We start from the raw sequence: 13969 nt of genomic DNA, 5'->3' as shown, positions 1-13969 counted from the left end.
CTCCAACATGTCGCTTGCGAGCTACTGGTAGCTCGCAGCCCCTTTCCAAGTAGCTCACCAAAGGGTTAATGAATCCTAATAAATTTGAAAACTTGATTAGTCAAATTAGGGGTGGGCGATCTTTCCAAAAAATCATTTCACGATCCACAATCTGAATTGCAATCTATCTTTTCAATATGGCATACACTTAAGAGAAAATCTGAACTCAAACTCATCAAGACCTAAGTAGCACTTTATTTTAAATATCAAACAAAGTTGAATTCAATTGTTCTCTCGTTCGTTAGCTAAATAGAGTTAAGGAACACGCCCCGAAGCTGGCGAGTGAGCGAGGAGAACTCTGCCCACTGTGTGTTTCTCGGATATGCGCACATAAATCTGTACCAAAGGCAAACTATGATACATAGCGAAATGAGAGAAGTCGCAAAATGAACCAGAATGTTCAAGGAAATTATAGAAGAAAACCCCGATCTAAATCCGTTAAGTAGTTCTCTCGTGAAAAGCATACAGACAGACATTGGATTTTATATATTATATATTAGTAAACCCTCAAAATAATGTGCAGTTAAAGTCTCAACAGCATTCTCAGCATTTCTAGAGCTTAGTAGAGCCGGATAACTATAAGAATCTTCACCAAGCAGCTCTGAAAATGTCTGCTTTGTTTGGGTCTCCGTACCTCTGTGAGTCTGAGATGAATGTCATGAAGTCAAAGTTCAGAACAAGACGGACAGACGGACATTTAAATGACTCCAGAAGAGTGAACCTCAGTAGCTCCACTCCACCATACACTTGTCTCTCTTGTTGACTCCATACAGTGCCAGTCATCTCACTAGCTAAAAAACACATCACACGTGCAACTGGACATGTGAATAAAGTGAAACAAAATGACAAATGAATAAGTCATATCTGTGGATTTGGAATTGCATTGTTTTATTTTGACATCATTCATGTTTTAATTCAATAGTGTGAGATACACTAGAAAATGCATACAGACATACAAAATGCACTTGCAGGTGATCTAAATTTTTTTTGTGATGTTTTAATGCAAAATGTGAGTTGTGAACACCAACATTTTGTAAATGTTCAGGCAAAACAAGTTTATTCAGTTTGTTTGGGTTGAAATAAGCTATGAGAATAAACGTTAGGTTAGAAAACATGAGTAGTTCTCAGGCATTTTCATTTTGTAAAAGTAGCTCTCAGGGGGAAAAAAGGTTGGAGACCCCTGGTAAAGAGAATGTAGAGGAATCATGAAAAAATTCAGCCTCGAGATTTTTACTTTCTCGTATGCATAGTATAGAGAAAGTATAGGAATCGTGACAAATTTCAACCCAGAGATTTTTAGTTTCTCGTATACATAGTATAGAGAAAGTATAGGATTCGTGACAGAATTCAACCTCGATATTTTTACTTTCTTGTATACATAGTATAGAGAAAGTACTGGATTCTTGACAAAATTTAACCTTGAGATTTTTACTTGCTCGTATACATAGTATAGAGAAAGTATGGAATTCGTGACAAAATTTAACCTTGAGATTTTTACTTTCCCGTATACATAGTATAGAGAAAGTATAGGAATCGTGACAAATTTCAACCCCGAGATTTTTACTTTCTCGTATACATAGTATAGAGAAAGTATTGGATTTGTGACAAAATTCAACCTTGAGATTTTTACTTTCTCGTATGCATAGTATAGAGAAAGTATGGAATTCGTGACAAAATTTAACCTTGAGATTTTTACTTTCCCGTGTACATAGTATAGAGAAAGTATAGGAATCGTGACAAATTTCAACCCCGAGATTTTTACTTTCTCGTATACATAGTATAGAGAAAGTATTGGATTCTTGACAAAATTTAACCTTGAGATTTTTACTTTCTCGTATACATAGTATAGTGAAAGTATAGGATTCGTGACAAAATTCAACCTCAAGATTTTTACTTTCTCGTATACATAGTATAGAGAAAGTATTGGATTCTTAACAAAATTTAACCTTGAGATTTTTACTTTCTCGTATACATAGTATAGTCAAAGTATAGGATTCGTGACAAAATTTAACCTCGAGATTTTTACTTTCTCATATACATAGTATAAAGTATAGGATTCGTGACAAAATTCAACCTCAAGATTTTTACTTTCTCGTATACATAGTATAGAGTAAGTATAGGAATCGTGACAAATTTCAACCCCGAGATTTTTACTTTCTCGTAATCATAGTATAGAGAAAGTATAGGATTCGTGACAGAATTCAACCTCGATATTTTTACTTTCTCGTATACATAGTATAGAGAAAGTACTGGATTCTTGACAAAATTTAACCTTGAGATTTTTACTTTCTCGTATACATAGTATAGAGAAAGCATTGGATTCTTGACAAAATTTAACCTTGAGATTTTTACTTTCTCGTATACATAGTATAGTGAAAGTATAGGATTCGTGACAAAATTTAACCTTGAGATTTTTACTTTCTCGTATACATAGTATAGTGAAAGTATAGAATTTGTGACAAAATTCAACCTCGAGACCTTCCTGAGTCCGACCATACCGTTTTTGAAATGATGTCTGTGTATAAACACGATAACTCGAAAATATTTTGCCCTCAAGTCAGTGAGATTTTGTACACATGCTTTATATCAAAAATATGGAATCCTATCAACTTTTGGGCCACTTCTGGCGACTGAAAGTTGTACTTTAACTGAATACCTTTGCAAATTTTCACGTAAAGTAGGGTTATAATTACAGATAGATGATTCAAATTTTATACAGATATTTATAATGGTAAAAAGCAAACAGATGTGAAATTTGAGAAAAATTGCTCAACTGGAAGTAGTATTTTATTTAAACAATTTTTTTATATCATGGAAATATAAATGTGTACATGATATTAAAAACTTTATTCAATATAATGCATGTTCTTTCAATAACTGAGACAGAGCTGGACGTCATCTGGTGAGAGAGGTGACTAAAAATCCAACTGTCACTCTCAGAAGTCCGCAATGCTGTTTGGCTGAAGCTGGAGTGAAGGTGCAGGGGTCCACAATGTCAACAGCTCTCCACAGGCCCCTATGGGATGGTAACAAAAAAGAAGCCATTCCTTAAGAAGGTCCATATAAAAGCATGTACAGTGGGGGAAATAAGTATTTGATCCCCTGCTGAATTTGTAAGTTTTCTCATTTACAAAAAATTTTACAGTCTCTAATTTTTATGGTAGTTTCATTATAATGGAGAGAGACAGAATATCAACCAAAAATCCATCTTAAGTTTGCCAGTGAACATCCGGGCCTGTACCTGCGCCTTCCTCAGCAGGGGGACCTTGTGGCACTGCGAGATTTTACGGCGTAGTGTGTTACCAATGGTGTTCTTGGAGATTGTGGTGGTCCCAACTGCCTTCAGATCATTAACAAGCTCCTCCTGTGTAGTTTTGGGCTGATCCTTCACCTTTCTCATGAGGCAAGATTCTGCATGGAGCTCCAGACCGAGGGTGATTGATGGTCATTTTATACTTCTTCCATTTCTGAATAATCGCACCAACAGTTATCACCTTCTCACCAAGCTTCTTGCTGGTGGTCTGGTAGCCCATTCCAGTGTTGTCCCTAACGTACTTTGACAGCTCATTGGTGTTGCCCATGGTGGTGAAGAGGTTGGAGTGGAAGAAATTGAGTCTGTGGACAGGTGTGCTTTATACACATCACAGAATGAGATCAGGAGTATCTGGAATTGATTGATTGATTATAATCTGGGGAGCTGTACGCCCCCTGGTGTCCACACTGGATATAAAAAGCTCAGTTTGTGAGGGCTATATTCTTTGTTGGACAATCACTACAAAAACAAAGACAAAGCAGCATGGGCCAGATAGCCATGTCTGGGTTGTAGGGGATCAAATACATATTTCACTCAATGACATGCAAATCAATTTATAACTTTTATGTAATGTGTTTTTTTCTGGATTTGTGGTTGATATTCTGTCTCTCTCCATTAAAATGAAACTACCATAAAAATTAGAGACTGTTCATTTCTTGATTAAGTGAGAAAACTTACAAATTCAGCAGGGGATCAAATACTTATTTTCCCCACTGTATGGCATTTGCTACAAAGCAGGAGAAAGACCCAATTAAGATGTGGGAGAAGGTTTCATGGTCAGATGAGACCAAAACAAAACTTTTAGGCCAGACTTCAAAAAGGTGTGTATGGCATAAAGCTAACACTGCCCAGGCCTGAGGAAACACCAGACCTGTGGTGAAATATGGTGGTGGCAGCATCATACCATGGGGATGCTTTTCATGTGCTGAGACTGGGAATCTTGTCAGAGTTTAAGGGACAAATGATAAACACAAATATTGCAGGAGAACTTGTTCCACTCTGTTCATCACCTGTAAACATCAGTCTGACTTTTTTTATGCTAGGGGGTTCTTTCTTACCTGATAGCCATTTAGGCCAAGGTGATAAAGGCCTCTGCTAATGGTGGATGTAGACACTTTGGTACCTGATTCCTCCAACTCCACCAATTCCTTTGTTGTTGTCTAGTTGACATTTTGACTGAAGAATCCGTAGAATAAACCATTAAAACGTCTTTTCATAGACCATCATGCTTTTATTTGCCACGTGTGCCAATATCAAGTATGTCTTTATCCTGTGACCAGTCATTGCCTGTTTTGTGCTGGATCAGTAAGACCTCAGGAGTGGACCCAGCCAGTCACTTGCATTTTTCTGTCAGTGAGTGGTTAGGTCCCTCTAATAGTTCTCCCACCTGCTGGTAGGGGATCATCAATATCCGTGACTCCTTAACCTCTCCTGGTTTGGCCGTTTTACTTTCTTGTATACGGAGTATATATAGGGAATGTATTGTAATCATCCAAAGATTCAATGTTGCGATTTTGATGAATGTCAACGTTTTAGACCTCCCTGACTTTCTCATATACAAAGTATAGGGAAAGTATTGTAATCGTCCAAAAATTACATTTCGAGATTGTGATGAATCTCGACATTTTAAACACCCCTGAGTCCGAAAATACCATGTTTGGAATTATGTCTGTGTGTGTGTGTAAACACAATAACTTGATTACGCTTTCACTTTGGTCAACCAATTTCATATACAAGTATTCGGTACAAAACATAGATTTCTATCAACTTTCGAGCTATTTCCATTAACCAGAAGTGGTACTTTTTTATTCATGCAGCTGCAGAGTTTGATTTATTCCACTTTACTTTTATAATAATTGTTCAATATATTATTTATTTGATTTGATTTGTTGTTGATGGTTCTTTAATGTACATAATATAAAAATCTAATCATAGTCTTGCGGTTTACTCCTCAAATATCCATCCCCATATCTGAGTATAAGAGAAAATCGAGGGGAGACCACTCCTGATTTTTTTTTTAATCAATACACTCAGACTCAAAAGAAATGTCTGATTATCTCGATTTATATTATTTTTTTCATACTAGCGATGTTCAGTCTTAACGTCTGACGACCTACACAGTCCAACAATAAAAAGAACAACAACAACGATTATGAAGATGTCAATATTAATAATCCTCAGACGGTAGCATAGAAGAGACAGACAGGGCGAAGTAAAATTAAACGATCAAAATGGCAACAGGACCGTAGCTCTTGAGTTAATTACAAAAAGCTGATTTAACCCAAACTATGATCGTCTCCCAAAGGGACATACGGTATATACTCATAGATAAGTTCTCCCACAGATAAGCTGGGACTTGATTTTATTGGATAATTTCTGGTATTTTATAATGTCGGTCGTATAAGTTGAATGCGGAAAACTTGCGCTGTTGGTCCAAGAGATTATGATATGCTAACGCCCACCTTAGAGAGTAACCATGGAGCACACGGCCTTTATTTTCTGTGTAGGTGCGGCAATGCGCTGTATCAGCGTGTGCTCCTAACCTCTCTGTCTCTCTATTGTGCCTGCGTGACCACTCGGTAATACCCAAACTATTCTGAAGCGCCCAAACTATTCTGAAGCGACGTTTGCACTGATTTGTGTTTTTTGTGTCTCACGCCCTCATACACCTTTATCGTAAGAGCTTCCCTTATCTACGATGGAGCATTCGATCAGAAGAAAATATGAAGCTGGTTTTAAATTAAATGTCATTGAAGTAGCGAAAAGGAATTGGTAACTGCTAAGCTGCAACAAAATTTGATGTGTCTGAGAAACTGATGCGAGATTGGCGAGAAGAATGGGCGTATAAGTCGGGGTCTGATTTTATGATCAATTTTTCAGGTTTCAAGACCCAACTTATACGTGAGTATATATGGTACATTAAAAGCTCTCTTGCTCTCTGTTGCTGACCGCCATTTGTGAGATTCGCTCTGGGTACGCTAAAGCAGTTGTGTGTTTTTTTGGATTGGTAGATTGCTTTACCTTTTATTCGTGCAGCTGCAGTATCTGATTTATTCAACTTTACTTCTATAATAACTGTTCAATATATTGTTAATTTGATGTTGATGGTTCTTTAATGTAAATAATATAAAAATTTAATCATTGTCTTGCGGTTTACTCCTCAAATATATTTCCCCATATTTGAGTATACGAGAAAGTCGAGGGGAGACCACTTTTGATGTTATATCTCATTGCCAGTTTCTCTCATAACAGGTGCACGGCGGAATGCTGCAGATCTATCCTGAGGGGCGCACAGTCGTAGCCAACATTGATCCCATTTTTGATCGCCTTCTGATATTCTGGTCGGACCGACGGAATCCGCATGAGGTGAAGCCGTCATATGCAACTCGGTAAGTATTACCTCGTGTGGGGTCACCCCGATTGATAGTCAGAGTGGTCTGCTGGGGCACGAGCTTTCTTGTCCGTTCTCAAATACTGAATCCCTGTGAGACTCTAAAGGGGGGGGGCTACTAAAATAGTACTTATTTTTCATTTGCTACAATGGCAATAAAGTGCCTTGAATGGAGGGGGTGAGGTATATTTTGAAAAGGCTCTATAAAAAGACATCAAGCTATTGTTTAATCTTCCCACTGAACTTCACGTGTCACCCTCAGTGGACCTTGCCACATGTCTGCACTTGTATTTTAGAATTTTAAGATACATTTTACTTTAGGGAGTAACACAAAATGTTTTGAAAAAATTTGAATCTCATGTTCTCGTGTTTTAATTTAAGATGGAGATAACAAATTTGCTTATCGAATGGGTGTTTATGGTGACCAACGTTGGGCAACAATAAGCAATACCAAAAACGGCCATTAAAAAATCTCGCGTGACCTGACTCACATAAGCCACAGGTCAAGTATGTATGTACTAAAATATTGGAAAAGGTGCTATATAAAAACAGTCTTACCTAACGTAAGCTGCCCTTATTCAGGGTGCATCTGAAACGTAATGATTTATTTCAAGAGGTAGAAGTAGATAATAAACAGGAATAGCTGCACCATATATTTGAAATGTTAGAACATGTGAGACAATTTAAATGTCTAATTGATGTCCATGGATGGCTAAGATCTCTAGTAAAGGATCACACATCAAAAATAACATCCATCCATCCATCTATTTACCAACCCGTTGAATCCGAACACAGGGTCACGGGGGTCTGCTGGAGCCAATCCCAGCCAACACAGGGCACAAGGCAGGAACCAATCCCGGGCAGGGTGCCAACCCACCGCAGGACCCACACACAAACACACCCACACACCAAGCACACACTAGGGCCAATTTAGAATCGCCAATCCACCTAACCGGCATGTCTTTGGACTGTGGGAGGAAACCGGAGCGCCCAGAGGAAACCCACGCAGACACGGGGAGAACATGCAAACTCCACGCAGGGAGGACCCGGGAAGTGAACCCGGGTCCCGAGGTCTCCCAACTGCGAGGCAGCAGCGCTACCCACTGCGCCACCATGCCGCCCCTCAAAAATAACATCATTTTCGTAATCACGGACCTTGAAAATGTCTAAAACGATACCCCATGAGCTTATGTTTGAAATCTGTTGAACAAAACTAAGCCACAATATTTGAATTGAACAAATAAAGGTCAAGATTAATGCTGATCCAGAACATTAACAATGAAGACCTGAATATCCAATTAACACAGTAGCCTTCACTCTGTATAGCTTGAAAATCTCCCCTCGATTCTTGCCATACCATAATTTAGTCCCAGACTGCCTAGTTGATACCAAACTAAACTTAGGTCAGTCATGTCTGGAGACTTTTTGGTGACCCTTAGTTATCAAGCATATCATCTGCTTTATTACTTCCAGAGATTATTAATTGTCTTCTCAGTAAGAGCATAGACAGTATGGGGTAAGTGGTGAAGACTTTGGACTTTAAAATCCTGAGGTGAGTTCAAATCCCACCACTGACTCGATTGTGTGACCCCCTATAAATCATTTGACTTGCCTGTTCTCCATTTCTAAAACCAAAAGAAATGGAACCAATTGTATTGAAAAAGTTCGCCTTGGATAAATGTGTCAGCCAAATAATTAAATGGGAATGTAAAATGTGAATCTTTAAAATCTGAGATACCCCTTTAACAGAAACAGAACATAAGTCACATCACCTTCACTTAACACTAATGACTGCCTGCAGATTTTATGGGTATGATATACTAAATAAGTACCTATAAAGGTACAGCTTTGGTTCAAACCTAAAGAAGATAACTTGCATGAAAGTATTTAACATAAATGAAACCCCGTTCATTACTTGTTGTTAAACAACAAAATATGTTTTCCTAGTGATAAGATTTAAAGCTAGCAGAGCAGAATGCAAACTCTGAATAGAGATACTTGGGGTGGAGTGGTGGCTCTGAGGCTAAGGATCTGCGCTGGTATCCCGAAGGTTGCCGGTTCGAATCCCCGTCACTGCTAAAAGAGATCCTACTCTGCTGGGCCCTTGAGCAAGACCCTTAACCTGTAATTGCTCCAGGGGCGCTGTACAATGGCTGACCCTGCTCTCTGACCCCAAGGGGTATGCGAAAACTAACAAATTCCTAATACGAGAAATCGTATAAGGCGAAATAAAGAACAAAAAAAAAAAATGTCCACATAAATACAATACCAATACAGCATATATTCTTCTACAAATTTGTCATTTTTCACCTTCTACGGGTGGCTCTTGGAGGGCTAGGGCCACCTGTAAAGAATCAAATATTAAAAATATGATCATACTATCTGCGTGTGGTCTTTGGGACAAAAAAAACAACTTGTTGACTCCCTAGCAGTTTTACTATATTGGAGAAGTTATAGAGGTGTCAGTGGGCCGGGACAGTCGTATCTCGTCTGAGACGGACGTGTAGTCGAGTGCAGCTCTGGCCCAAATCAAGCGGGACAGACTGGAACCTGTCTCAGGGAAACTTATGGTAGCTCTTTGTGTGAACGTAAAACATTCATGGACCACAAAGCTGAGTTTGTCTGCTTGGGGTGAATGAGAAGTGAGGAGCATGCAAGAGCCGAAAAAATTAAGTGTGCCTTCATGTGCCATCTGACCACGTGCAAGTCACACTTGAATGAGCTTCTGCACCCTCCGTAGAATTTACACCAACTCCTGTGGCTATAGATAGATGGATGGATAGATAGATGGATGGATAGAACAAATATGAACTATATAATTGATAGATTGAATAGGCACCATTCGGTACATTAAAAGGCACATAGATGGATTGAAAGGGCACTATAAGAAAGAAAGAAAGAAAGAAAGAAAGAAAGAAAGAAAGAAAGAAAGAAAGAAAGAAAGAAAGAAAGAAAGAAAGAAAGAAAGAAAGAAAGAAAGAAAGAAAGAAAGAAAGAAAGAGAAAGAAACGAACAAACTAACTGGCTTACTTACTTACTTAATTTGTACCCAGAGGGAAATCTGGGTTTTTACAGTAGCTCTTTAAATACATAAATAGGTAAATAAATAATCATAAAGTACACATATGGTGTTATATACAGGGTGGTCTTCACCATCCCGGTGGTTCAGTAGCTAACACTGACTCTCTTTGTGATTTGTGAGCAGGTCACCTCAGGAGACGCTAGCTTTGTAGAAACTGAATCTTAACAGATTTGGCTTTTTAGTACTAAGTATCTGTGTTACAAAATAAAACAGACACCAGACCATTGAGGAGTCCCACATCAAACATCTGTTGAGAACTAAACCCAAATAAAGAGTTAGAAAAACAGTGGAGACCCCTCTGAACCCTGGACAAAGCCATGTGGCTGGAGGACATGGGATTAAAGAGGAAACAGACAGTGTAAAACATGATAAATAGAACTGAAGTTAAAGATTAAGATAAAGGGCCATTTTACAGTTGAGCTCTCTTAAGTGTCTGACGTGTACCACGTCGTAGCTGGACAGGAAATCACCTTGTGGTAAAGAGGCCTCACAGAAACTGTGACATCCCAGCTAAGCCTGTTGGTGCTAATTCTTAGAAAACAATGCGTGTTCTTATGAAAGTACACATAAAAGCACACTTGGAAACCACAAATCATGAGCACACATACAGCACTGCACCCAAAAGCAGTTTGAGTGGTGAAGGATAACAGAAGGGGTGGTAAAGAGAAAGGGAAGTGAAAAAACAAGTGCCTGTCAGATCGATCTGTCTATCTATCTATCTATCTATCTATCTATCTATCTATCTATCTATCTATCTATCTATCTATCTATCTATCTATCTATCTATCTATCTATCTATCTATCTATCTATCTATCTATCTATCTATCTATCTATCTATCTATCTATCTATTATATAGTGCCTTTCCTATCTATCTATCTATCTATCTATCTATCTATCTATCTATCTATCTATCTATCTATCTATCTATCTATCTATCTATCTATCTATCTATCTATCTATCTATCTATCTATCTATCTATCTATCTATCTATCTATCGCTAGCTAGCTAGCTAGCTAGCTAGCTAGCTAGCTAGCTAGCTAGCGACCTTTGCAGCTCTGCAATTCAGTCGTTCCACTGCACAGCCAATTGGATTGCAGGTTTTAGTCACCTGTTTTACTTGACTTGAGTCAGATAACCCCTCCCCCAACCCTAATCTTAACCATAGTGTCACTAGGTGTTAATCACTGGCACATAATATAAAGTGACCACCTCCACAGTGGAGTTTAGCTCTGGAGGTCCGAAGTTAGATTCTCTTGCTGAAATTAGACTGGCCAAGATGGCAACACTTCTGGCAGGAAGAAGTGGGTCCATGTGGATGGACTCCGTAAGTGACATCAGAGGTGGTAACATTGTCAATCATCTGGTCTGCAGAGGGAGGAAGAATAGAGGCATTAGTATATAGTACCACCTTGGGCATCAGCAAGGAATTGCTACCACTAGAGTCTTTAAGATGTCCCCAATGTGTACAAGTGTAACATTGTATATATAGTGCCTTTCATATCTATCTATCTGTCTGTCTGTCTGTCTGTCTGTCTGTCTGTATCCAGAAGGTTGCCGGTTCGAATCCCCGTCACTGCCAAAAGAGATCCTACTCTGCTGGGCCCTTGAGCAAGGCCCTTAACCTGTAATTGCTCCAGGGGCGCTGTACAATGGCTGACCCTGCGCTCTGACCCCAAGGGGTATGCGAAAACTACCAAATTCCTAATACAAGAAATTGTATAAGGCGAAATAAAGAACAACAACAAAAAAAAAAAAAACATGAATCCTAGATAGTTCTAGATATTAAATTCTATAGCACCCCAGATATGTGGAGTCAGTGGAGGTTGCACTTAACCTGTATGACACAAAGGTTGAGGCCTCACCTCAACTGCATTATGCAGTTTTTGGTTTCCATGATTGAAACAAGACATAGCAGCACTAGAGAAAGTCCAGAGTTGAGCGACTAGGCTGATTCTGGGATTGTGAGGTATTAATGAAGGAGCTGAACTTTTCAGCAAACAAAGTTAACATGACTGAAGTGTTTCAAATTATGAGGGGGGTTACTGAGTCCATTGTTCTAGTGTCAGTAAGAACACATGGACTCTGATGGAAACATTAGGGAAGATTTCGAACAAACAACAGGACGTTTTTCTGCACACAACAGACTATAGGCACACCAAATAAATGACCAAGTAGTGTAGGGCTTTGGGGACCTTGAAAACTTGACTTGATATTATTTTGGAGAAGTTAATGAATAGAATTGGTTAGCTTTGTTAGGCTGAATGGTCTGCTTGTGACAAAATTGCTGTAATGATCTCCATTTGACACAGTTCAGGAAATGACTTTACACTGCTGCCAGTCCCACCTGTCATGGTGTTTTACCACTGCTGCAGGATCTTGTGTCATCTTTACACTGAGAGGTAATCAATCTCTACTTCACTTATGCTGATACTTGGCTACAGTGCCTGCCATCACACAAGGCCACTGGATTAGTCTTATCAGCACCACCGCCTGGGAGGTGTCACATCCATCCAGGCCTTGTGACGTGACTGGGCCACATGTCCACAGCCGATCATTCAAGGAGTCTCCTGCCAGCTTAGTCCTCACCTCTGACCTACTTAGGCCTGCCAATCACTTGTGTCTTAACAGCCGTTTTCCATAAACATGCTGAGTGTGTGTTATGTAAACCCCAGGGGAGCCCCAAGGGAACTGAGGCTTTGATTCTGCCTGTAGATACATTAAGAAAAAAACGTGAAGTAGACGGAGCAACGGTGAAATCTAAAGTTGGAGGCGGGAAGAAGGATGTGCGTCTTTACTGAAACTGGGTGGCCAGGGTATGAATTCATATAACCACTAAAATGAATCGGAATATCCACTGAGGTCTGTTCATACATCCAGCACACCACACATACACACACACCCAACTTATTTAAGCTTATACTGAGAACCTGACTTTCTGTGGTTATAAAAGATCCCTGGGCATCCTTTTGTAAAGAGCAGGGTGTAACCCAATATCCAGGCTAAATTGTCTTCCATGGCATAGTCGTTCTGGCCCCATAATCATTTCCCATCTCTAACTGGCAATCTTTCTCACACCTCTTCAACACTTAATAGTTTGTGTGTGGCGAGCGTATCGCAGCAAAAATGGCTGCTGTTGCACCATCCAGGTGGGTGCTACACATTGGTGGTGGTTGAAGTGAATCCCCACTCACTATGCAAAGTGCATTGAGTAGTGAGAAAAGCGCTATATAAATGTAAAGAATTATTACATGCATGACCCCAACTTTACGCATTCCAGGCCCGGGGCCTCATTTTATAAAACTTTGCTTGGATGCGAGTATGAAAGTAGATAGATAGATAGATAGATAGATAGATAGATAGATAGATAGATAGATAGATAGATAGATAGATAGATAGATAGATAGATAGATAGATAGATAGATAGATAGATAGATAGATAGATAGATAGATAGATAGATAGATAGATAGATAGATAGATACTTTATTAATCCCAAGGGGGAATTCACATACTCCAGCAGCAGCATACTGATAAAAACAATATTCAATTAAAGAGTGATAACAATGCAGGTATACAGACAGACAATATCTTTGTATAATTTTAACGTTTACCCCCTGGGTGGAATTGAAGAGTCTCATAGTGTGGTGGAGGAACGATCTTCTCAGTCTGTCAGTGGAGCAGGACGGTGACAGCAGTCTGTGGCTGAAGCTGCTCCTCTGTCTGGAGATGATTCTGTTTAGTGGATGCAGTGGATTCTCCATGATTGACATGAGGCTGCTCAGCGCCCGTCGCTCTGCCACAGATGTCAAACTGTCCAGCTCCGTGCCTACAATAGAGCCTGCCTTCCTCACCAGTTTGTCCAGGCGTGAGGCGTCCCTCTTCTTTATGCTGCCTCCCCAGCACACCACCGTGTAGAAGAGGACACTCACCACAACCGTCTGATAGAACATCTGCAGCATCTTATTGCAGATGTTGAAGGACGCCAGCCTTCTAAGGAAGTATAGTCGGCTCTGTCCTCTCTTGCACAGATCATCAGTATTGGCAGTCCAGTCCAATTAATCATCCAGCTGCACTCCCAGGTATTTATAGGTCTGCACACAGTCACCTCTGATGATCACGGGGTCCATGAGGGGCCTGGGCCTC

General features: G+C 39.6%; 1 protein-coding gene across 1 annotated transcript in view; it reads left to right on the top strand.

Moving 5' to 3' along the window:
- egln2 (egl-9 family hypoxia-inducible factor 2) overlaps positions 1-13969 on the top strand; it is a 116603-nt gene that overhangs the window by 87796 nt on the left and 14838 nt on the right. Inside the window, exon 4 of the mRNA XM_051934241.1 lies at positions 6605-6741. Within this exon, the coding sequence (XP_051790201.1) occupies positions 6605-6741 (137 nt within the window). The remainder of the gene's footprint in view (positions 1-6604; positions 6742-13969) is intronic.

This window comes from Erpetoichthys calabaricus, chromosome 1 (genome assembly GCF_900747795.2).
Source record: "Erpetoichthys calabaricus chromosome 1, fErpCal1.3, whole genome shotgun sequence".
In the NCBI taxonomy this organism is placed as follows: Eukaryota; Metazoa; Chordata; class Cladistia; order Polypteriformes; family Polypteridae; genus Erpetoichthys; species Erpetoichthys calabaricus.
The sequence above is the reverse complement of the archived record's forward strand: the minus strand, read 5'-3'. Positions and strand labels throughout refer to the sequence as shown.